General features: G+C 33.4%; 1 protein-coding gene across 1 annotated transcript in view; it reads left to right on the plus strand.

Moving 5' to 3' along the window:
- Positions 1-26,661, plus strand: part of LOC145284851 (protein unc-93 homolog A-like) — a 75,470-nt gene that overhangs the window by 31,768 nt on the left and 17,041 nt on the right. Inside the window, exons 2-3 of the mRNA XM_080133845.1 lie at positions 15,939-16,527; positions 19,507-19,655. Coding sequence (XP_079989971.1) covers positions 15,939-16,527; positions 19,507-19,655 — 738 coding nt within the window. The remainder of the gene's footprint in view (positions 1-15,938; positions 16,528-19,506; positions 19,656-26,661) is intronic.

Consider the following 26,661-nt stretch of genomic DNA (forward strand, 5'->3'; position numbering starts at 1 on the left):
TTTTAAGTCTAGTAAATCATTTGGATTGATGTTTTGGCATAATAAATATTAGGGTTTGGTCGAAGAAATCCGTATCCCCCATCCACCTCACAAAAAAAAAATAAACAAAAGAAAATCTCAACAAAAAAGGAAAGAAAACAGACAAAATACGCGTTGCAGTAAAAAGCATTTTATTAACCATTTAAAAAAATGAAATTCATTCATATCATTAAATATTTACTTAAACAATCGTTTTGTTTATAAGTTGCATTCACAAAAACTTATACAGATAGTTTTATACCCTTCCGTGATGCGTTCCACAGTGGCGTTTTTCCAGCGTTTTGTGCAGTTGTGAGAAAGATTCAATTGTTCATTAGATCCTAATCCTAATACTGGCTCAAATCCTAACAGTAATCCTAATACTGACTTTAATCCTAACATTAATCGTAATCTTAATCTTAATGTGTGTCTAGATAGGATTCACAAAAGTAGGTAAATGGTGAATGGCGATGTTATTTTTGAAATTATCCTTTCACAAAACTTCATTAGCGGCGGGGATATTCTACAAAAAATTCCATGCCCAGACTTGATTGGAACAAAAAAAAAAAAAAAAAAATAGGTAAAAAAGAAAATTGAATCAACAAAAGAAAAATGTATGCTAGAATTAACTTCAATATCACATGTGTAATAATTATTAGTCGCCATTGAAGGATAGGTACTTGTATTTTTTTCCTTTTTATTTTATGATGTTCTCAGAAAACAAGGAGTCTGTTTTCTGGGACCAACGCTTGATTTCTGTATGAGATATATAGATCGAACATATTCATCCCATTGAGTGTTTGCATAAAAATAGTTTCACTTATATTTCTACTTTCACATAAACTTATACAAATAGATGTAATTAATTCCGCGATGCGTTCCACAATATCATTTATTTCGCATTTTATATAACAGGAAATAAAGGTTCCATCAATCTTAAAGTGGAAACCTAGATCCTAACTAAAAGTCTAATACTAACCTTACATTTCACCTGACGGTAAATGGAAGTTTGTTTGTTCTCGATGGAAAGACGAGGACCCTAACCTTACACCGAACAATAACTTGACACATGTCTAGAAATGAATCACAAAGGTCGTTAACAGTGCATGCGCGCACCGCGCATGGCTAACGAGGCCTTTATTTTGCGAAGCTCATTTTTACAGTAGTGGCGGAGCTCTTCTACAAATGTGACCCAACCAGCCACGATGACAAGAGTTTACTTCAGAGGGGAAGGGTAAGGAAAGCTGAATTAAAGCTATGGTTGAAAATTGCCCCAAAAGGGGGTCAGCGAGAGATGAATTAGAACCTTTTCATTTTAATGGCAGATACCGGAGGATAGCCGGTAACCCTACCAGCTAGAAAGAGAGATGGCGTAGCCAACGATGTGAAATAAATTTTCTTTGTGACGGAAAAAATCGAAAATATGAAAAAATATTGCTGTGAAAGTGATTATTTGGAGGTATCTAGCCAATTGTTTGGCTAGAGGTTGACTCGAGGTCAAAGTCGAAGTCGTCAGATGCACGAGAACATCGTCGATAAGAACCTTTGTTTTGTGGAAAGTTATATTATTGGGATCTATGGGGGAGGTGGCTGATTATCTAAGCAGGACGAATCAGAGTATGACGTAGTGAGCGAAGGTTGGTTAGATGGGAAACCCACGTCCACTCTGACGTGCACTACCCCTCGATACATAAGGTACTGCAAAGAAAAAAATCAGTCTGGAGTCTGGAGTAGATTTTGAGCTCAAGTTCTGGAGTCTGCTTGAGCTCGGTGTGTGTGTGTGTGGGGGGAGACTGTCCACCGTCCCATACCACCCCGCGATAGCACCTGTCCGATAAGCAAGGAATCGGTTGAATACTATCGAACTACCCCCCTCTAAGGAGAAATTATAATTGACATTTTTATTCTTTTTTATTTTGTTTCTCCTGTGAAAAACTGTAGACAATTATTTTTATTTTTCTCTTCTTGTGAATAATTAATTTTATACGAAAACTACAACCAGTGTCAGCGTCGATTTTTATTGCTTGCAAGTGAACTTAAAGAAAAACAACCAAATTGAATGATCTTTTTCCGCGGAAAAAGAAGAAGATAGAGAGGATCGTCAAACGGCTGCACACAGCGTCATATTGTCTTCGTGAAAGCGACTGACATTGCGTCGCGGGACTTTTGTGAATGTTTGAGATGAACCACTTAGGAGTACACTTGTAAGCATGTGGACACATAGGACTTCCATTGAGTTGAGTCTTTGTGTTCTGTCTGTCGCACTAATTATAAAGCTCTAAATAATTTGGCTTATATAATAAACGAAGGTCAAATCTGAAAATATATTTTTTGAACTTTTGAGATGAGGATTGACAATTTGTAGTACTTGAATTATTCGGAATATTTTTCTCGTCTTAAGTGTTATTTTCACAACGTTTCGGTCGATGTAACCTTCTACAGATACATTTTGTCGAACCCAGGAGACTTTCTCTCGAACTCGGGAATTTGCACGGAATTTCCAACGAAACTATTTATTTAATCCAAGGGGTAGTATGCTCTCGTTCTGTTGATGTCGTAAATAATTCACAATTGTATTTTTAGCATTGCCCGAATTGACGACTGAAACTTCTACCTTCAGAGGAGTGTTACTTAGAACTGAATAATACCTAGTACTTTATCTGTTACGCCACGGGCCCTTGCAGAAAATTTTAGTATGAATGTTGAGACCCTTACATGTATAATGTACTTTAATGTCGTATTCGTAACTTTCCGAATACTTACACATCTCTGTGTAAACAAAACTGACACTAAAACCTTGAAGTTCCACTTTGATCGCATTTAACGGAAATATCGTTTAAATACGATTCTTAAAAAGTATTTGGAAATGAATTGGACGTGTAATTTGCATAACATATTAGAAAAATATTTATTTCTTCTTTGTCTTGGCCTTACTTCCGAGCTGTGACGGGGTCCGCTGTAATAGACTTTTGTCTCCACTTTGCACGAGGACAGGCTTGATCCAGATAAAGGTCGATTTTACAGAGATTTTTGTGCATGGCGTCTGACTATGTCACCATCAGCTTTCCTAAAAGACACTCCGCGGTAACTTCAAACTTAAAAACAAGATGGTGTCGTCGTCAGTCCTCAACGCATGTGTGACCCAACTTAGCAGCCAATCACGTATCCCATTCTTAAAAAAACAAAAACAAAAAAAAAAACAAAACAAAAAAACAAAAAAAAACAAACAAACAACAACAACAACAACAACAACAACAACAGTAAGCAAACACATAAACAAACACACAAACAAAACGGCTAAACAATGCAATATTATTTTCTGTAAGATTCCTTTCATTCTGTTTTTTTTTTTTTAAATAATTTTCGGTTATATAACACCCTCCTCAGAAAATAAAATACATTTTTGTTTTCCTTTTAGTATTCGTTTTAATATTTACTTACGAGGGGCGTCCCAAAAGTTATGTTATGATGACTGAACTTATGCATTTATGACCTGAAATTTTCATCTTTCTGTTGCAGATATTGACGGTGTGAGACTAAGAATACAACCCTTGTCATCGACGTGCGTCAGAATTAGAGATGCGTCATTGAATTCCTGGCAAAAGTGGATTGAGAATGGTGGTGATTATGTAGAAAAATAAATTGTTAGGCATAAAGTTCACTCGTTTTAATAGTACCGCCTCCGTCTTCGTAGATCTTCAACATTTTGAGTTAAATAGTAGGAGGCATTTCCCAGACTGCTAGATATGGAATTCCCTTCCTGTTTCCAGCTTCCATGATTGTAGTAACATGCAAAATTTTAAATGTAACGTAAACAGATATCTCGTTGCGTACTTCCCAATAGTTCTTCGCTAGACATGATCCGAAATAGTAGTCCTCACGTCTAAGTGAAAATACGCATTGTTTGTGGCGAGAAAGAGTAAAAAACCCCTTACTCATTTTATATTCAATTAAAAGATTAGATAAAAGTCAACGAACTCATAGTTGCGAAGTAGAGATCAGCGGCCCAGTCTTTTCCAAATATAGATAAGCGACCCTTGTGAACATTCGTTAGTAAAACGATGATTTATATTTCATTGCGGTTAGGGTAAAGGTTAAATGTAGATATATAAGTGAGGGAGTGTTATACGTCTAAATATATTTATTTCGTGCAGATATCGTATTTATCATTACAGAGCAAATTTTCTTATGAATATTATATATATACTAGCAGTTCCGCACGGCTTTGCTCGGGCCCTATGTACTGTTCATAACTTGCCCTACGTGTGAACACACTTTATGTAAGATTTCAAATGTTTAGACCAAAAATTGTCTGAGTAATTTTGTAGAGACCGCAAAGGTAATTTTTTTTTAACTTTGACCCCAATTTTGACCCCTTAACATTTATTATTTTGGTCTCAAATCAAAATAAACAGTTTTACCCATGTTCAAGTTAACTACATCTAAAATTTCAAGTGCTTAGACCCAAAATTGGCGGAGAAATTTGGTAGAATCTGCAAACGTCAACTCTTTCAACTTTGACCTTTTGGCAGCCAAAATTTCGCCCCAAAACTTATTAAAATGCTTGCTGCATGTCTGAATACCCGTTATGTATAAATTTCAAATGTATAGACCCAAAATTGGTTGAATAGTTTGCTATACACCGCGAAGGTTGAATCTTTTGAACTTTGACCCCTTGGCAGCTCAAATTTTCGACCCAAACCGATTAAAAAGCTTACCCTATCTCTGAATACCATTTATGTAAAATTTAAAATGTTTAGACCAAAAATTGAGTAATTTGGTAGAGACCGCAGAGGTCATTTTTTAAAACTTTGACCTCAATTTTAGTCCCTTAACATTTATTGTTTTGGGCTCAAATCAAATCAAAACAAATGATCCATGACCAAGTATCCTACATTTAAAATTTCAAGTGTTTAGACCCAAAATTGGCGGAGGAGTTTGGTAGAGTTTTCAAAGGTCAAATCGTTGAACTTTGACTCCTTGAGAGCCAAATTTCTGGCCGAAAACCGATTAAAAAGATTTTCCCAAATCTCAATACCCCTTATGCCAAATCTCAATACCCCTTATGCCAAATCTCAATACCCCTTATGTCGAATCTTGAGTCTGTAGACTGAAAATTAATAGTTATTTCGTAGGGAAATGTACACACACATCCCAAAAGGCGGTATCATTTAACGACAGAGCTTTACCCAAATGTATGTATAATACTTTAGGCACAAAAGTTCACTCGTTTTTAAAATAAATATTAACAATTTTTACGTCTACAAGCACCAATGATTCTTGATTATGCAACATTGGTGTTAGTAGGGAGACTTGAACCCAGTAAAAAAAATCGCCAGAGTTTGCTGAGGAGTTGCTCTACTGGTATTAAGATAATAACACATGTTGAAAACGGTTGTACATTTAAATATTAGTAATAGGTCGAAACACATACGCATGTATTGGTAATAAAACTGTAAACTTTTTGAAATGAACATAAAATCCAACATCCCTGTATATTAAGTTTCAAGTCTGCAGACCAAAATATTGACAGAGTAGTTTGGTAGAGACCAACATACCAACAGACAGACAGACTGACAAGTCACTTATATATATATATGTATATGCATTTAGGACGCCCGGCGTTGCCCGGTCGTAAAATATGCTTAAATATGACATTTTAATAATGCAGATTTTGTATTTACTATAATAGAGTCAATTATCTATTGCTATATTGTACTCAATGTGTACTAGTGCGCGCTCGGCGTAGTCTGATGGTAAAATACGCTTGAATATATTTTAATTCATGCAGATTTCATATTTATTATTATAAAGCCAATACTCCATTGATTATTATATTTCATCTAATAAATAGTAGTGATCTCAAAAGTTAAAAAAAGAAATAAAAAAAATATGTCTTGGTTGCTATAAGCTAAAATCGAAACCGAAACATGTAGCTCTTCAGCATTATTCTTTACCACCTGAGCTAAATCTATACGTATACGAAAACTTTAACAATAACGTTGTTAAAAGTATAGGTGTGTATTTCCGCAAGCGTAGAAGTAACATATTTAATCGACTTATGTCTAGCAAGTTCCAATTCTTACCATTTTTACGCTTAACAGCTATTTTTACCGGTTAAATAAAAACAAATCGAATTTATTCCACTTATCCAAATCCTCTATCTATCAAGTTTTGAGTCTGTAGACCGAAAATTGACAAAGCAATTTGGTAGACACATTCCGCACACATACAGACGGACATACAAGGCATGTTAGCTACGATAAAGGATGTGTGAATAACAAAACATCTGATTGGCTGAATAGCAAACACAGTGCCGCGGGAATATGCAAAAACATGAAGCAGCGTCGATTCCATGCAATACTTGAAAATATATATGGTAATTAAGCTGCAGAAAATTTTCCGCTTTTGATCACGAGGATCAAAAGCGGAAAATTTTCCTCGGCCTAATTAGCATGTATATTTTTCAATAATTACTCCCTAGCTTTACTTACATATCATGCGCTGTCGAAGTAAACACTGAAAATAGATACATAAAATTTTATGTAGATACAAATAATAATAATGATGATAATAATAATAATAATAATAATAATAATAATAATCAAATAACCAAGTACAGACAAGCTGGAAGGAAAGACCGATGAACTGACCAGACCCCAGCCGAATAAGTGCGAAGAGAACTGGGACCTTAGGGAGGCTTATTGCCACTCAAATCCCAGCCAAGACCAATAGCTGCTGCCAACGAGAAATCGGTGGAGAGTACTGGAAATCTGGGAAAACTTGTTGTCACTCAGCTTCCAAGGAACACCACAGGTTGTTTTCAGGGAAAGATCTCTGAAGACGTGTGGAAGCTCCTTGTGAGCTATTATTATTATTATTATTATTATTATTATTATTATTATTATTAATACTACTACTACTACTACTACTACTACTACTACTACTACTACTACTACTACTACTACTACTACTACTACTACTACTAATAATAATAATAATAATAATAATATCCTGAACTTTAGCGTAATTGGGAATATAATATACGTGCCACTTGCCTTTCAAAGTAAATAAGAAAAGTCATTACTAAAAGTAAGAAACTGAAACAGTGTCAATAAAAGCTACAATCACGGACGCTTTCAGTTTCAAACAGTGATTGACCCCGTTTCGAAAATGAGGTTATCTTTGCGATCATTCTCTGATCCCTCAGGTAAAGTTTGCGAACTTTCGTTTGTGATGTTACCTATTAACCAGCAGAAATACGATTTTTAGATTACTGCGTAGAAATGATTTGACGTAAACATTTAGTTAATTCGGTGAGATTGACAGCATATGCTTCTTAGATTTATAGAACTATTTTGTACAGGGTGGAACGATAAAAGTGTCGCCCTAAAGAACACAAAACTACAGCTTTATTTTAAAACTTTTATTGAAAAAATCAATTCAGGTAACTTGATTATGTAGTAGAGCTGACATATATTTAATGTAGCCGCGTTAGCCTACATCACCGCCTCGATACGGGTCCGGAACCGGGAGCGTGACTTTTCCACAAGCACCGGCGGGACTCGGCGAATACTCGGCGGGATTTGGCCATCAGGCTGGCTTTAGTGTTGTAGGAGGTCATGTTGGTGATGTAATCGACATTTGAATGAACGAAGTAGTCTAGCGGGTTTAGGGGGCCACTGATAGAAGTGTACAAAGTCGTAGCAGTCCTTCTAAAGCCAAGCCTAGGTCTTTCCGGACTTGTGGGCCGGCGTCGAGGCCTGCTGCCACACTTAGGGTCTGCCAGCGGCCATCGTATTGCCCCCTCTTTAGCACATCCAGGTACACTTTGGTGTTGACTTTCAAGCCGACTTCGAAGATGTGAGGTGGTATGATGTGGCCCTCACTTGAAACCACACCAAAGACCATAACCGTGGCTAAGAACTTTGTTTTCATTACTCTGGGCACGTTCCTGTTATTCGTGACAATCCAGTGATGCATTTTGAGGGTGCTTGCAATGATCCTTTTGTCATAACTTGGATCGGTAGAGAGCATGAGTTGTACAAAAGCACGTCTCCGATCTCTCTCATTTAACTTTGTGTCGCTTTCAAACATGATAGAAGGCTCTTATCCCTTTTGGGATTTGTACACAACTGGCCAACCATTAGATAGTCTGCAACAGAAAAAAAAAGAAAGAAAAAGGAAAAGAGAGACAGTTTTCATCAAACAGAAATGGAATCATGTCGTCTTTTCTAGGGCGACATTTTTATTGTTCCTCCCTGTAATTATTTCTATTTGCGGAGAGTTTTCATACGGAGCTGATTTTGGTCAAGGCACTCAACGTATTAATTTTCTAGCGAACATATAACTTTTGACGAGAGTTGGACGAGCACCGATATTGAATTAATAACAGCGAGACAGTACTTTCCTCCACCCACTCCCACCGACAGGCGAGGCATTGTCGTTGTATAATAAACAGAAGCAGATCTGTCCACTTAAAAATGACGTTACGTCATGCCTGAAGTCCAAGCAAGCGAGGTCGACCGACAGTCAGTCTGTCAACAATTAATGAAAGGTTTTTACAAATAGCATGAGAAAACTTTTTAATATTTCATAAAAAGAGAAAAATATAAGGAACACGAGTTATATCGAAACTGAATTTAGTCAATATTAATTAAAAACTGAAAAGAAAAAAAAATACAAGAATTAATTTAAAAGGAAAACGTTGTGTGTTGTTTCTGCAAAACAATATTCTGTAAATAAACCTTATTTTGTTCCATTGATTGTAAAGATTAAAATTCGTTTATTTAAGACATGAAACCAACCAATTATTCCTTTAGCACACGCCAAGTGCATTCATGAACAACAACAACAAAAAAACACACCCTTGCACAACAACTAAACAGACGTGTCCCGCCTAACAGTATCACCATGCGTAAGAGAAAAAAGTCTTGATAAGGGCGAGTTTCTTCGCCGAAATATATCGATAAACAGTATTTTAAATTGTTTATTCTTTCCGATTGGTGGCATCAAAACGTATTTTTACATACGTGTTTTATTTTGATTTTATATTTACCAACGCCTTTAAAACAGGAAGCCAACCAATTATTTATTTATTATTTACTTTAAAATGCATTTAAACATTTAAATAGAACACAATTCGATTTATACTGAAACTGAACTAAATTACTAATTAAGAAAATGCACATGACTCAATAAGAAACAAACTACTTGAGAATGGAATGGAGTTCTTTTGAACTTTGGAAAATATTAGACATCTCATATTAGCGTAATGAAATCCTTACAATCAACGAAAAAAAAGAGTCAAGAGCCTTGATCATTGTTATTCTTTACCTCTGACTGATGGACATCGGTGACAGTACACAATCAAAATGCTAAAAGATTAATTAGGCTCAATTGATAAGTGTGACGACGTCTTAAACAAAGACAAGATATGATGCATTGAAATTGGATTAATTCCCAAGTTATGGTCATTGAAGATGTATGAGGTGTCACTTACAAAAGTTAAAACAATGGAACGCCTGATCAACAAATTTATAAAATAAGGGCTTAGGAGTGCCGAATTCCTTGACAAATGTGGCACTATACAGTTCATCAACGAAGTTAAAACTTCCAACGCCGTCACTTGTTGAGGAAAATAAATTGAATAAAGCGCAAGTATTCCACATGTTGCGCGGCTCTCGCAACCCAGTAGTGAAGAATGCCCGACCAGCAGTAATAACTGGTCCAAGGTGGAAGGCAAAAAAAGCTGTACAAAATGCAGATTCTGTCACCATTTTTGTATCTTCGCTTACACGTGGTTATTATATTACTTTTGAGAGACACATTGATAAAAATAATATAGTCTTACCATGTAAGACGATCAGGACTATTCAGAGACTTGAGATGAGTTGGCGATGTCCTGTAAGAATAATGAACTGGATAGATAAAAGACTGCAATATTTATAAATGTCTTTATTCACTAAGACGCCATTACAGGAAGCCCCTGTATATATATATATATATATATATATATATATATATATATATATATATATATATATATATATATATATATATATATATATATATATATATATAAACTTTTTAACGGTACAAAAACTATGCAGCGCTTTGAAAATAATATATCAACAAACTGATCAGGGGTTAATCGTTGAATATCAACAGATACAAAAAGACGAATTAAATTGTCACGCAAGAGCAAATACTCGGAGATATATATAAAAAAAACCCTTCTCTCTTTAATAATGAATTTAATTACGAAATTAAATCAACCACAATGTATTTCAGTTTCTCCGTAAAGAAGTCGACTATTTTAATCTTTTATCAAAAGTTGATACAAGCAACTGAATTATTTCGTAAGCCATCGAAATTGGAAAGAAATTTGGTGCAATTTAAACGAAGATACCGTAATTCCAAACTTAAAAAAATCACTATTTATTCAAATGTTTATATGCTTAGGAACACATTGGCGCCAAAAACGTAAACAATCACTTTTTTTTATTTTTACCATTAATCACCTTTAGGAGTGTAAAAAAAAAAGGAAAATATTTTTCTACGTTATCTGATATAATTTCATTTCTTTCGTTTAATAAGATTGCTTTTCTTACTTTTCTTTTTATTTAAAATGAAAATTGCAAACGTGTTGATTTATTTGGAATACAAAGTACGTTAATTAACACTGTTTCATTGTTCAAATTTCGCCTATTATTATAAATTACTTATCGTTATTTTATTACAACACTAGCAGTCCACCCGCCGTTGCCCGGTCGTAAGATACACTAAAATATGGTATTTTAATTCATGCAGATTACATATTTATTATTATAGAGACAATTTTCTATCTATTATTATATTGAACATAATATATAGTACTGAGATCAAAACTATATAGTCCTTAGCCTTTGAGCTACGACCACACACACACACACACACACACACACACACACACACACACACACACACACACACACACACACACACACACACACACACACACAAAATACGCTTAAATATGATATTATGATTAATGCAGATTTCGTATTTATTATTATTTTATATTGGACCCAATATATAGTAGTGATTTAAAAAGTTAAATAAAAAAAAATGACTCGTTCTCGACCTCCGAGAATCGAAACCAAAACGTTATTTTACGATTTACTTTTTTCCTTTGACGTTAATGCCTCAGCTATGAAGACATGTTTGCTGCAAGGCAAAAAATCAAAACATGAACCAATAGCTATTACGTTACGCATGCATATTCGAAATGCCGTCGTTCGACATTGACTTGACGAATTCAATTTCTTTAGTTGTTACACTTTTGCATCGATTTTCCCCGGCTAAAACTCAAATATAAAATTTAGCACGGGTTCGAATACCCTATACATTAAGTGTCATGTCTGTAGACCAAGAACTGACAGAAGAGTTTGGTAGGAAAATTTTTTGAACAAATATATATGCGCATACATAAATATATATAGAAATACAAAAATCATGTAGAATATCTGCATGGATATAATTACACGTAATAGTTAACTAAAGATAATCATTCTATAAAAACCGTAAAACTAATAGGGAATTAATTAAAATGAATGTTTAAAAGAATATGTAAATTAGCTAGATCTTTTACAGGTGAATGCAATTCCACGACCAATATATGATAAAGTTGTATTTTCTTTTTAAATAAATAGAAAAAGGGGTTTTTATATGAATATCAATACACACACAAGAAAAAATAAATTATAGAAATCTCTCTCTCTCTCCCTCTCTCTCTCTCTCTCTCTCTATATATATATATATATATATATATATATATATATATATATATAGTTAAGTGAATTTGTGTTTGTGCGAAACAGTCTCTACAGAGTTGAAACTGAAAATGGATTCGGCCTGTTGAACAAATTCGATTTAGTTTTTAACCGGTAAAAATACCTGCCAAGGGATCAAAATTGAAAAACCGGACCTTAGCATGGAATAAGTTGACTTAAAGTGTTCCTTTGCGTAAGTGCAAATATACATTTATACGTTAAGATACGTTAATTATTAAAGTTTTGATATCCTTAAGTCAGATAGTAGTGAATACCGCTGGATAGCTAACTATTTTGGTCTTGATTCTAGTTGATGGTCCCCAAGTCATATATATATATTTTTTAACTTTTGAAATCATTACTATACATTATGTACAATAAAATAATCTTTACATAATTGGCTCTCTAATAATAAATACGAAATCTGCATCAATTAAAATATCATATTTAAGCGTATTTTACGATCGGGGCACGCCGGGCGGCCAGCTAATTATAAAATAAATGTTATAAATTCGACAATTATTGTATAATTAGTAGGGCACATTTTAATTTCTAAAATTTTCTTCGCTTAGTTAAAGCACTTATCACCCTTGCCTTATATACACTGTCTCCAACAGCGCCTATTTCATTATCTATCTTTAGCGTAAATATATTACAAGGTTGTTTTCTGATTAAAATCCTTGATAATTAACGATCGCTGATTTTCCAATTAAGAGCAAGGAAGAAAATTCTTTACTGAAACTAAATCAGTTACCTCTCTTGAATATTCTGAATTAGCCGCATTATTTTGATTTGGCTTTTACTAAATTTGGGAGACGATCAAAAGGTTATTCTTTAGTTCTTATTGTTGTAAGCGAGATAATTTATCTCGATCTTAGGTGCTTCTGTAGATTAGTGATATTTTAAACCAACGCATTCCAGCTGGAAACATTATTACGTACTTAAGTGTCAACTCAAAATTAGTATAAATTCCGAAAATTACGAAAAATAATTTCAGGTAAAAATAAAATTTATCGACTTTTCGAGTTTTATTGTAAGCTTTAATGTGAAAGAGTTGTGCGAACAATTCTGTATGACAAACTGACTTATCTCCCTTGACTTAAATTGGCTTAAATTAAGGGTCCGCCATTTTAAACACATTTTTAAATAACGTAATTTGATGATTTTTTGTAAGTTTTAGAATTTATACTAATTTCAACATGACAGATAAGTACGTAATAATGTTTTTCAATAAAATGTGCTGGTTTGGAAAATTACCAAAGCACCCAATTTTGTTTTTATATTTTGTAATAATTGATTCCAAATATTTTCCATTAAATAATCGAACCAAGCAAAACAATCATCGTCAAAATTTTCATTTACAAAAGCAATATTTTTTTAGGTACTGGGGTGGTGGTGGTGGAGTTAAACGTTTTTATTTAACAAAGATTAAGAAACGATGAAATGACAAAAAGGAGCAAAGTGTAGTATCGTTTCTGATGTTGCATTTAGTCTTTTTAGCCTTCGATTAGTGAAGGAGAAGTTCTTCCCGACAGGGGATATTTTTTACTTTGTCCCACTTTAGAGTGATACTTTTTGGAGGGTTAGATGTTTTCAACTTTGAAATACGACCTTGTGTCCAACGCTGCTCCCACGAGAAGGCAACTAAATGGGAACAAAAGATTTGAAAAAATATATTAACGGAAACATATCTTCTTGGCTTCCTAACAGTTTACTTATTTTCCTTTTTTTCATTTGATCAAATAAATAAATGAAAATAAAAATATCGTACTGCTATATTACAAATGTCTAATTTTCAATGTTTATTATTTTTTTAAAGTTTCAAAAAAGAAATAAATTTTTATCAATAATCGTAAATTAAAAAAATATTTTAAAAATAAATCGAAACATATTTGAAATCAATTTTTACAAAATACGAGAATAAAATCGAGATATGTCATCGTCCTTATAATAACAACGTGCACTAAAGAAGGATCGATCGAAGTACAACATTTGTTCTCTTCTTAGTCAGAAAAGAGAATATATCCTTTCAGACAACTTTTATAGTTGTTACCAAATGCCTGAAAACTTTCTACTATACTAGCTGGTTTCCCCGGACCGCTATATATGATAGGAGAGAAAAAGTTTAATAATTTAAAACCAAGCTTAAGCAAAGGCCATTGATTTTTATCGGAGATGAATCATTGACAAGTGGTGTGTGGACAAAAAAAGATGGATAGACATGTACACACACGCATACACCAAATTTTGCTTTACACACACACACACACACGCACGCGCGAGCGCGCACACACACACACACAAACACACACACACACACACACACACATATATATATATATATATATATATATATATATATATATATATATATATGTATATGAATCCGTCCCGTCAAAGGGGCGACGTAATACAGATATTTTCGCACAAGGGAGGAAACTAAAGGAGTGGATTTGAATAGAAAGAAGGCGTTTGCACTATATATATATATATATATATATATATATAGTCATACATGTTTTGACATCGTCCGAAATACCTAAGCTCGATTTGTTTACACAAAAAGCATCGCTTTATACGCCAATGGTAATTCCTGTATCACTTCTCAATATGCTCAACTTAAGATGAGGAGCATTATAGTCATCCACATACAATACTGTTTCGCTGTTTCACAGTTCATCAGTGCGGCTAGAACTAATCAATCCAGGATTAAAACCCGACAGCCTATACGACAATCAAGGCTTCTAACCATTACGCTAATCGGCGGCTGCTGTGCGAGTCGTGAATTAACGATGTTTTGACATCGTCCAAAATACCTAAGCTCGCTTTGTTTACACAAAGAGCATCACTTTATACGCTAATGGTAATTCGTGTATCACTTCTCAATATGCTCAACTGAAGATGAGGAAAAATGACCCCCGCCAAAAAAAAAAAAAAAAAAAAATAACGAAATGTATGCTCTTTCTAGAGAGTTTCGCTGCAAGACTGAGAACAAAACTTCCGTCCAGAGGGCAGTTGTTCTGTCGTGTCAAAACGTGTAGATTAGCAGGTTATACTGTAGTACATGCTAAAGTCATCTTCAGGACAATTAATTTTGAAGGGAAGTTTCGGCTTTTCCCATATTCCTAGAACTACCCGCCTGTGGAACACTGTTTCACTGATCTGATTCCAGTTACTACAATATCGTCGTCTTAAATCAAACGTAAACAAGTCCTTATTGAGCCGTTCTTATAAATAATCTGATTATACCAAGTTTCCACCAAACGATTAATACTTTACTGTCCCAATGACTATAACACACACATTAAGCCTTATCCTCGAGTGACCTCCGGACCTTGATATCTGGTAATGCCTTTGTAAACAAGTAGGCTTAGTATTCACAAATAGGTGACGATAAACTCGACCTTAAGGGTAAGAGTTGACATTTCTTTGCTTTTCTAGCTTAATCTAAGACAAAGGTGTGGTTATAGAATATTGAGATATCTACAAAACAAATTTAAGCATAATGGATCCCGGGCAACGTCTGATCGGCACATCTAGTTTAAAATAAACATAAGAAAAAGAATTTTTTTTTTCATTTTTGGAATTTTTGTGGCGTCTGCAATCTTACAATTTTATAGTCGTTAATTTTCGCAATTTTCCACAAAAAAAAAAACTTACGATAACCGACGACATCGTTTTCATTTCCTCGCATCAAAGCCAACAGTGTTAAGGCCATTGTTGAGATGACTTGTCCCCTGTCATTGGCTAATGACTTTGATCCTGTAGAGTGCTAGGAGGACCGCATTCCCAGGCTTTACCTTCTCCGTTGTTGAGATGACTTGTTTCATGTTGACTAAGATGCCTTTCTGGCCCTGTGCAGTTCTAGGAAGTCCACCATTGCATGCCTTACCTTCTTTTTTTGAAAAAGAGTTAGTTTATTGCGAATCGCTTTAGGCTTCCCTACCGGAGAATACTAAAAAGACTGTTCAGGCATTTTTAGCAGTCCAGAGTGCAGGACGCTGTCTCTTCTTTCCAACCCTTGTCTAATATAATCCTGCTGTAGGAAAGAAATAAATAATTTCATATTGTTTTTTTTTTCATGTTATTTGTATTCTTTTGTTACAGATGGAGTCCAAAGATAACCAGGGTTACTCTCCAACTGGGGAGGATAATGTCACCTATACAAACGTCAATAAAAACCGAGAAAGCATCCAAATAAACGGCATCGATAGGGAAGTTTACAAGCCACCATTGCCACAGCCAACGATAAGTAAAAACACAATTTTAAAGAACGTCTTTGTCTTAAGTTTCGGCTTCCTTTGCCTCTTCACAGCATTCCAATCTCTAACCAACTTACAGACGAGCATTAACTCCGAGGAAGGGGTCGGAGAGAAAGCCCTGTCGGTCCTTTACGCGGCACTTGTCGTTTCCTGCATGTTCATCCCTCCCCCAATGATTGGACTTCTTGGCTGTAAATGGACGGTCGTCGTGAGCATGTTCACTTATATCATTTATTTAGCCGGTAACTTCTACCCATCCATGGCGGTCATGATCGTGGTGTCCATAATTGTCGGCTTAGGGGCGGCTCCACTTTGGTCGGCGAAGTGTGCTTATCTCACCGAGCTGGGCGTTTGGTATGCACGGTACACCGATGGAAACGAAGACGCGGCGATCAACAGGTTTTTCGGTTTTTTCTTCATGACTTTTCAAACATGTAAGTATGCGTTTATTATTATTATTATTATTATTATTATTATTATTATTATTATTATTTACTCACTAAGAGTAGTTACATAGGGGATCATCAAAGGTTTCTCTTTGAGCACAATTTGTGTTCTCTGGAGTCTGAGTGACAACAAGTCTCCTTAGATTTCCAGTACTCTCTACCTCTTTCGATGACCTTTGCAGTTGAATTTGCGTTATCGCAACAGCGGCTCATCATTGATAATCTCGTTGGCAGTTACCATTGCTCTTCATTGAAATTTGAGTGGCAAAAAGCCTCCCCAAGGTCCCAGTCCTCTTTGCACTCGTCCAGCGGAGGTCCGGCTAGTGCTTTCTCTCCACGATCTTTCTATTCCCTTGATCCTCTTCGATTATTTTGTGTCAGTTTATCGTGACACACACACACACACAAGGCGGGAAAATATAATAAATAATTGTACCAAGAATTCTTCATCAGTTTTAGTTTTTCGATTTCGATAATGGTTGAAGGAACTCAGGTTATATATATATATATATATATATATATATATATATATATATATATATATATATATATATATATATATATATATATTGTTTTTTTTCGTAAGGTTTAGTTTCGGTCTCGATTCAACTGGATATATATATATATATATATATACTAGCAAAAGTACCCTCGTTGACTTGGTTCAAAAACAGCCTACAGAAAATCGACTCTGTTTTATGAAAGTATGATAGATTATGAAAAAGCGGGGGTATCAAAACCAAAGCAAAATATGATGAAAGTAAAAAAAAAATAGATACACCTCATAATTGATTATACCATATCTGTTCACACTGAAACACTTATCACAATATTCTGTCGATCTATATTAAAAAAAACCTTGTTAAACTTTGTGACATATTTCCATTCTGTGGAGGTCATCCTGGGTCCAACTCTTTTCCTGATCTACATTAATGATCTCCCAAATCACATCCTTACATCATTCGTAGACATTTATGCTGACGACACTACCATCTATGGTAGCACATCTAAGACAGTAAACGACCAAGTTCTCTCCGATTCTCTCTCCTCTGATCTTGATCACGTTGTACAATGGGGAAAGGAGTGGTTGGTTACTTTTAATGCATCTAAAACCAAGCTTCTATCTTTACATCATCAACGTTCTGATCCCCATCTGGCATCAATTAAAATGAATGGCTCTCGTCTTGGGGAGGCATCAAGTTTTGACAGGCTTTTGGGCTTGACCTTTACTCCTGATCTTAAATAGAATACGTACATCAAATCTGTTGCCAAGACCGCTGGAAAAATGGTCGGATCCTTCTATCGATCCAGTAGATATCTCACTGCTGATGCAATTCTCTATCTATATAAGAGCCATATACGTCCAAGGATGGAATACTGTTGCCACATATGGGCAGGAGCTGCTAGAAAAGACTTGTCCTGCCTTGATAGGGTTCAAAATAGACTTCGCGGCCTGGTGGAAGATGTCCTTTTCTCTTCGCTGCAACCGCTATCTCACAGAAGAGATGTTGCGAGTTTGTCTCTGCTTTATCGTTATTTTCATGGAAAGTGTTCGACTGAGCTTCAATCTATGGTCCTCCCTCGCCAAACTTTCACAAGAAACACTAGGCTAGCTGAAAACATTATCAATAATTTTCCCTACTCTTTATCTGTGCCTAAACCTAAACATAGATTCCATGATCAAAGCTTCTTTCTTAGAACTGCACGCCTGTGGAATTGTCTTCCGTTTTCCTGCTTTCCAGCTGTCTATAATATGGTTGTTTTCAAGTCCAACGTGAACAAGTTTCTGATGAGCCGCTCCACTTAAGTTAACAAATTTACCGAACATCCATTACTATTGATTACTATATTTTCCTTTTGACTACTCTACACTTTTTAACCCTTATCCTTGAGTGACCGATCGGCCTTGATAAGTGGTGACGCCTATGTAAAAAAAAAAAAAAAAAGGTCAGGCGCGAACGAACAGCCCATAATTTTATTCTACCATATTTCTTCAAACTGAAACATAATTATCAAAGTATACTTACGCAGATAGATATGAAAAGTCTTTATTAAAGTGTGTGACTATTTCCATTCTATGGAGGCCAGGCGCGAACGCAGACCCCATGATTTTATTATACTATCCATATTTAAGTTAAAACATACTTATAGAAGTATTATTATGTACATCTATATCAAAAACTCTTGGAAACGTTTTGTTTTATTTTTAATTTTTTTATTTCCATACTTTGTGGACCAGGCGCGAACGCAGACCCCACAATTTTAATGAACCACCACTCTGCCAGATAAAACATACCCATTCCTGTGTCTCGATACATCTTCTATGATTATATGTAATCAGTTTTTTAAAATAGTCAACCATATAGGAGCCTATTCGTGACTACACACATACACACACACAGACATTCAGTTTTATATTATAGATAAAACTGAATGTGTGCGTGTGTGTGTGTGTGTGTGTGTGTGTGTGTGTGTGTGGTCACGAATAGGCTCCTATATGGTTGTCTATTTAAAAAAAACTGATTACATATAATGATAGAAGATGTATCGAGACACAGGAATGGGTATGTTTGACCCGGCAGAACAGTGGTTCATTAAAATTGTGGGGTCTGCGTTCGCGCCTGGTCCACAAAGTATGGAAATAAAAAATTAAAAAATTTAAAGAAAAAAAACTTTTCCAAGTGTTTTTGATAGAGATGTTCAAATGCCACAGGTAATCCTAGAGATTAACCATATCAGTCATACCTTATGCGTGACCCGTCACCCTAAAAGTATATTTGCCCCCGAGTAGGATTTAACAATATATCTCCTTAAAGGAAACTAATCTGCTCCGTCTCCCTCTCCCTCTCTCTCACTTTCCACTATAATCACACAGTTCTGACTTTCTGTAAAGATATTATAATTTCGGAGTTAAAGAAGAAAAAAAATCGTAATGTATTTAGACGTTCTTTTTTCTCTCTATTTCAGCTCAGATTTGGGGAAATCTTATCTCATCTTTGGTCCTCGCGAACCCAAATTCGCAAAACGAGACCGGAAACGGAAACCATTCGGAATGCGGTGTGAATGTTTGTCCCGGGATGTCATTCGATTCTCTGATGAACCCCGAAAAGAAACAAGTAAGCATTTCTTACTTTCTTATTGGACAGACATATTAACATTGCATTCTATCTTTTTATGGACTAATAGGTTACCGCTTATGAAGGCCCAGACGCCACTCGAGGATAAAGCATACATCTCTCTCTCTTTCTCTCTCTTTTTCTCTATCTATCTATCTATCTATCTAGAAGGTACAATTTGATTGTTTTGCTTTTGCAATGGTTGCCATCTATAAAGATCAGTCTGTTAACAGAAAATAAGTTTTAATAAGATTAGCATGTATTATTTGAATCAGTCAAACCACTGTTCTCCTCTTGAGTGTTATTTGAACGTTTCAGGCAATTTAACCGATATTCTTGACGAATTCAGAAATATTTTTGTCGAAAGGAAACCTTTACTAAATCCATAGAGGTAGCGTTCCGTCAGCCATGAACTGACAGAAGTCTTAAGTAATTTGAAATTATATTCTGAATATCGCTCGCATTCAGGACAGAACCTTTAACTCCTCAAAGTGTGTCACATAACTGAATTTTACCTACTACTTCATCCGTTACACCACACGAGTCTTTGCGGACGATTCTAGTATGAAGTTTGGGAGTATTAAACCTGCCTGTCTGTCCCTTTCTCTCTTTCTCTCTCTTTTTCTTTTTTTCTCTCTCTCTATCCATATATATATATATATATATGTATATATATATTAATTTTATTTATATATATGTATTATTTAATTTTTATATGTATGTTTTATTTATATATATATGTATGTATATATATAGATAGATATATTTTTATTTTATATATAGATATATTTATTTTTTATACATAGGTATATATATATTTATTTTACTTATATATACGTACGGATATATATATATATATATATATATATATATATATATGTATATATATATTAGTGATATGTATATATAGATAGATATATTATTTTATATATAAATTTATTTTATATATCTATAAATATATTTATTTCATATATATATATATATATATATATATATATATATATATATATATATAAAAAAAAAAAAAAAAAAAAAAAAATAATATAAAAATTGGTATTATAGTAAATTTGAGAGTTGATGCAGTGATTGCAGGTGATTAAATGACTTACTGACTAGATGTTTTTTTTGATGAATGATAAAAAATAATTTTTTGTGTGGTTTCAAATGTTAAAAACTTCAAAGACTATATATATATATATATATAATAGCGGGGTAACCGGCGTCTCCCGGGTTTTTGGAGGAGTGTATGTGTGTAGGAGAGGGGTAAAGTAAAGAATCAGCGAAGTAAGAACCCTGTTTAAATATTAAAAAAATAACGATGTTAAACTTCTTTAAAAATCGGAAAAACCAAAACAAAAAAACAAAAACAAAAACAAAACAAAACAAAAAAACAAAAACAAAACAAAACTAAAAAACAAACAAACAGCAAACAAACGTAAAACTTCTTTAAAAAAGAAATCGGAAAAACAAAAAACAAAAATAAGGGGAAAAAATGATGAACGTGTTCGGAAAAAAAACAACAAAAAAAAACAAAAAACAGCGAAAACCGAAAAAAAAATGGCATAAATAAATCTTCGATTCGGTTAAATCCATCGTGCGTTTCACCCAGTGGAAAGTATAGAACGAAAAGGAACGTTTACATTCCATTCCAGTTTTTTAAGCAACTATAAAACGAAATAAAGTGAAAAAATGGCATAAATAAATCTTCGATTCGGTTAAGTCCATGGTGCGTTTCACCCAGTAGAAAGCATAGAACGAAAAGGAACGTTAAAATTCCATCATAGTTTTTTAAGCAACTACAAAACGAAATAAAACGGAAATGATGTTTTGTATGTTTATTTTATATATAAAAAAAAAAGAAATGGAAAGGATCATTTAAAAAAATTTTTTTAGTGTAAAAATGTTGGGGGAAAAATGGTTATCAAGCAACGTAAACGTAAGCGTGGGATAAGAATTAATGTTTGTGAGAATGCCGCTATCGGTTTATTCCGTGGTGCGTTTCACCCAATAGGAAGCATAGAACGGAAAGGCACGGTAAAATTCCGTTTCAGGTTTTTAAGCAACTACGAATTACAGAAAACCGAAACGGCGTTCCTTTGTAACTGTCCCTTGTGAACAATCACGCAACAGTGTAAGTGGTGACGGAGGAAGGAGGAATTAATTAAAGAGAACAGATTTTACTACTTCCATTGATTTTAACCGATTATTGCAGCGAACTCTCAGCAGAAAAAATATAGGAATCTACGATTATCGAGGAAGTGGAGAGGTAATATGCCTCAGATATTGTGCTGCAGTCTGTGCATATTACATTTGCATGAAATGTCTTGATTTTTAATCCTATTAAAATCAAAATGATAGGGGAAATATCAGTTCATTTTATATACATGCATATATTAATATATATATAATATATGTAATATATATGATATATATATATAATATATATATATATATATAATAGGGATATATATATATATATATATATATATATATATTTAGGTAGGACATAATACGTTCGCACATCGATTCTCGTTAGATAACCGAAATTAAGTGACGTTGAGCCTGGTCAGTACAAGTTGGACAGCTAATTTGGAAATTCCAGGCGTTGTACGTAAGATGTGTCGACACCTTCTCGCAAGAGTTGCAAAAACCTAACGTCGTCATTTCCCCTAACGGGGATATATATGCTACAGTGGACTCCTTGTAAATTTTATACTTCCATGTAACTTCCTCCTTTGTAGAATACCGGTTAAACCCCCATAGAGTTAGTGCCATTTTTTTCTCGATATATATATATATATATATATATATATATATATATATATATATATATATTACTCTGTAGTAATAAATAAAATGTAATAAACTTCTATCCGACCCGATCCCGATTATGAGAGCATGTTACATCCGTGGATTACATAAAGGCCTCCGCTCGACATTTCGTGCAGATTATCGTTCGACAGAAAAATTCCACGGTTCGACAAGAGGCACCTGAAGATGGCCGCAGGTTACGTAGGCCGAATAATCTAAATAAAAAAAAATTATCAACCCTCATCTAAAAAAAATTAAGAAACGTGAGATTTGCATGTTATGAGGAATTTAATGTCGTATTTCAAATATTCTCTGATTCCATGAAAGATCACTGCGAACAAAGATGTAATTAAACATGAGATTTGCATGTTATGAGGAATTTAATGTCGTATTTCAAAGATTCTCTTATTCCATGAAAGATCACTGCGAACAAAGATGAAATTAAACATGAGATTTGCATGTTATGAGGAATTTAATGTCGTATTTCAAATATTCTCTGATTCCATGAAAGATCACTGCGAACAAAGATGTAATTAAACATGAGATTTGCATGTTATGAGGAATTTAATATCGTATTTCAAAGATTCTCTTATTCCATGAAAGATCACTGCGAACAAAGATGTAATTAAACATGAGATTTGCATGTTATGAGGAATTTAATGTCGTATTTAAAATGTTCCCTTATTCAATGAAAGATCACTGTGAACAAAGATGTAATTAAACCTGAGATTTGCATGTTATGAGGAATTTAATGTCGTATTTCAAATATTCTCTGATTCCATGAAAGATCACTGCGAACAAAGATGTAATTAAACCTGAGATTTGCATGTTATGAGGAATTTAATGTCGTATTTCAAATATTCTCTGATTCCATGAAAGATCACTGCGAACAAAGATGTAATTAAACATGAGATTTGCATGTTATGAGGAATTTAATGTCGTATTTAAAATGTTTTCTGATTCCATGAAAGATCACTGCGAACAAAGATGTAATTAAACATGAGATTTGCATGTTATGAGGAATTTAATGTCGTATTTCAAATATTCTCTGATTCCATGAAAGATCACTGCGAACAAAGATGTAATTAAACATGAGATTTGCATGTTATGAGGAATTTAATGTCGTATTTAAAATGTTCTCTGATTCCATGAAAGATCACTGTGAACAAAGATGTAATTAAACCTGAGATTTGCATGTTATGAGGAATTTAATGTCGTATTTCAAATATTCTCTTATTCCATGAAAGATCACTGCGAACAAAGATGTAATTAAACATGAGATTTGCATGTTATGAGGAATTTAATGTCGTATTTCAAATATTCTCTGATTCCATGAAAGATCACTGCGAATAAAGATGTAATTAAACCTGAGATTTGCATGTTATGAGGAATTTAATGTCGTATTTAAAATGTTCTCTGATTCCATGAAAGATCACTGCGAACAAAGATGTAATTAAACCTGAGATTTGCATGTTATGAGGAATTTAATGTCGTATTTCAAATATTCTCTGATTCCATGAAAGATCACTGCGAACAAAGATAAAATTAAACATAAGATTTGCATGTTATGAGGAATTTAATGTCGTATTGCAAATATTCTCTGATTCCATGAAAGATCAATGCGAACAAAGATGAAATTAAACCTGAGATTTGCATGTTATGAGGAATTTAATGTCGTATTTAAAATGTTCTCTGATTCCATGAAAGATCACTGCGAACAAAGATGTAATTAAACCTGAGATTTGCATGTTATGAGGAATTTAATGTCGTATTTCAAATATTCTCTGATTCCATGAAAGATCACTGCGAACAAAGATGTAATTAAACATGAGATTTGCATGTTATGAGGAATTTAATGTCGTATTTAAAATGTTCTCTGATTCCATGAAAGATCACTGCGAACAAAGATGTAATTAAACGAGGTAAAATAAGCTTTCTGAAAAGATATACTTTTAAATTTACATCGAAAACATCAAAGATAATTTTTTCTTTTTATAACAAAACTTTCTATAAAGATTAAGCAGACATTTTTCAGAGTATGATTTTATGATATTAATTAGTCCGTGCAAAAGGGAGTGTTTTGATTGTTAACACTAAGTATATAAAATACGTTTTTATATCTATTTAAACTCATGGATTTATATGCAAAATGTTTGCTTTCGTCGTCTAATAAAGTATGAGAACAAGTTTTATGTTTGTATAAGGTTAGGTGCCCCTTTCGCTCTCTCAATATATATATATATATATATATATATATATATATATATATATATATATATATATATTAACATGCCTGTCCATTTGTTTCCATATTTTCAAACTCCATCTCCCCTGAAACTAAAAATCGCAGAGCAGCGCTCTAGGCCTCAAGTAATTTTTTTTTTTACGGGCCGTTCTTTTATGTGTCTTTAGCCGGTAAATGGGTGTAAAAAATAGGTACAAAGTGAAAAATAGTTATACATTTTGTACATTCATCTTAGTTTATATACATGTCACGTTAGTACAGTGGTAACGTCACCAGCTTTGAATGCTACAGTTTTTCTTTCGGTTTCGATTCTAGCTGATGAAACCCAAATACTTTTTTGTACTTTTGAAATCCCGACTCTATAAAAATATATACGAAATCTGGAAGAATTAAAATATCATATTTAAGCGTATTTTACGCCCGGGTAAATCGGGCGCCCTCCTCCGCTAGTATATATATATATATATATATATATATATATATAGTCTGCTTATTATTATTATTATTATTATTATTATTATTATTTGTGAATGTGAGCAGTAGGGTTTTGTGGAGGTGTGGTAGCATATATGCACATATTTAATCAACAATGTTCGTATAATAAACAGAATATCTACCAGCTCTGTCCTGTATGGAGCACTATTTAATAATCACGATAGTCTCATTGGATTTACATCTAGGAACTAACCAAAGAAATTTAGATGTAATTTTAACTGAAGCATATAAACGCATCCATATTTTAAACGAAACAGTAATAAAAAACTGCCTGAAGACGACTGATGAAAATCAGTTGAAAGTACTTGCAAAAAAACAACCAAAAGAAAAAAAACAGATGGATGAAGAACATTCTTGCACAGATTTGACCGAGAAATAAGAACGAATATTCGAAAAATGAAAATAATTAAAAATAGGTCATTAAGCAAAACCACTCCGTGCTATTTCGTAATACTTGTCTTAATATATATATATATATATATATATATATATATATGAATGTATGTATATATGCATGCATATATATATGTATGTATATATATAAAGTATGCATGTATATGTATATATATATGTATGCATAGTTATGTATGTATATATATATATATGTATGTATATGTATATATATGTATGCATATATATGTATGTATATATGTATGTCTATATATATGCATATATGTATGTATATATGCATATATGTATGTATATATATGCATATATGTATGTATATATATTTGTATATATGTATGTATATATATTGTATATCTGTATGTATATATATATATGTATATATATGCAGGTATATATATGTATATATATATGTATAGATATATATGTATATATGTGTGTCTCTCTCTCACTCTCTCTCTCTCTCTCTCTCTCTCTCTCTATATATATATATATATATATATATATATATATTATTTGTTTTTGTTTTTTTCAATACGTTTTGAATGAATTCAATTATTTACGAAAGTGCATTTTTACCTAAACACGAGTTGGGAACAATTTTCCCTTTAACCAATTTGGTACCTCCACATGGGTAGCGGCATATATACTGTTTTGAAAATATATTTTAAAAACAATATATATATATATATATATATATATATATATATATATATATATATATATATATATATATATCTTCAGAATGTGAGAGAATATATAATTATTTCCACAGCCAGGCAACAATAAATACATAATCACGTGCTCCTCTTCATCTTTTCGCCACACTTTTCTTTTTTCTACTGTTTCTTTTTTCAGTTTTCTTTTTCTTCCTTTCCCCATTTTTTCTTATTCTGACGTTATTTTCTTCGCTTTCTTTTTCTTCTTACTTTCTCTTTTATTTCAATCGTTTTTCTTTCTCTCTGTTTTTTTTAAATTAAAAACAAGTTATAATGAGTAATTTTTGGCTTAATGAGAATTTCTCCTTGATAAAACTTTGTGGTTTTTGTG

The sequence above is a fragment of the Euprymna scolopes genome, chromosome 9, assembly GCF_053919585.1.
Source record: "Euprymna scolopes isolate OS-2025 chromosome 9, ASM5391958v1, whole genome shotgun sequence".
In the NCBI taxonomy this organism is placed as follows: domain Eukaryota; kingdom Metazoa; phylum Mollusca; class Cephalopoda; order Sepiida; family Sepiolidae; genus Euprymna; species Euprymna scolopes.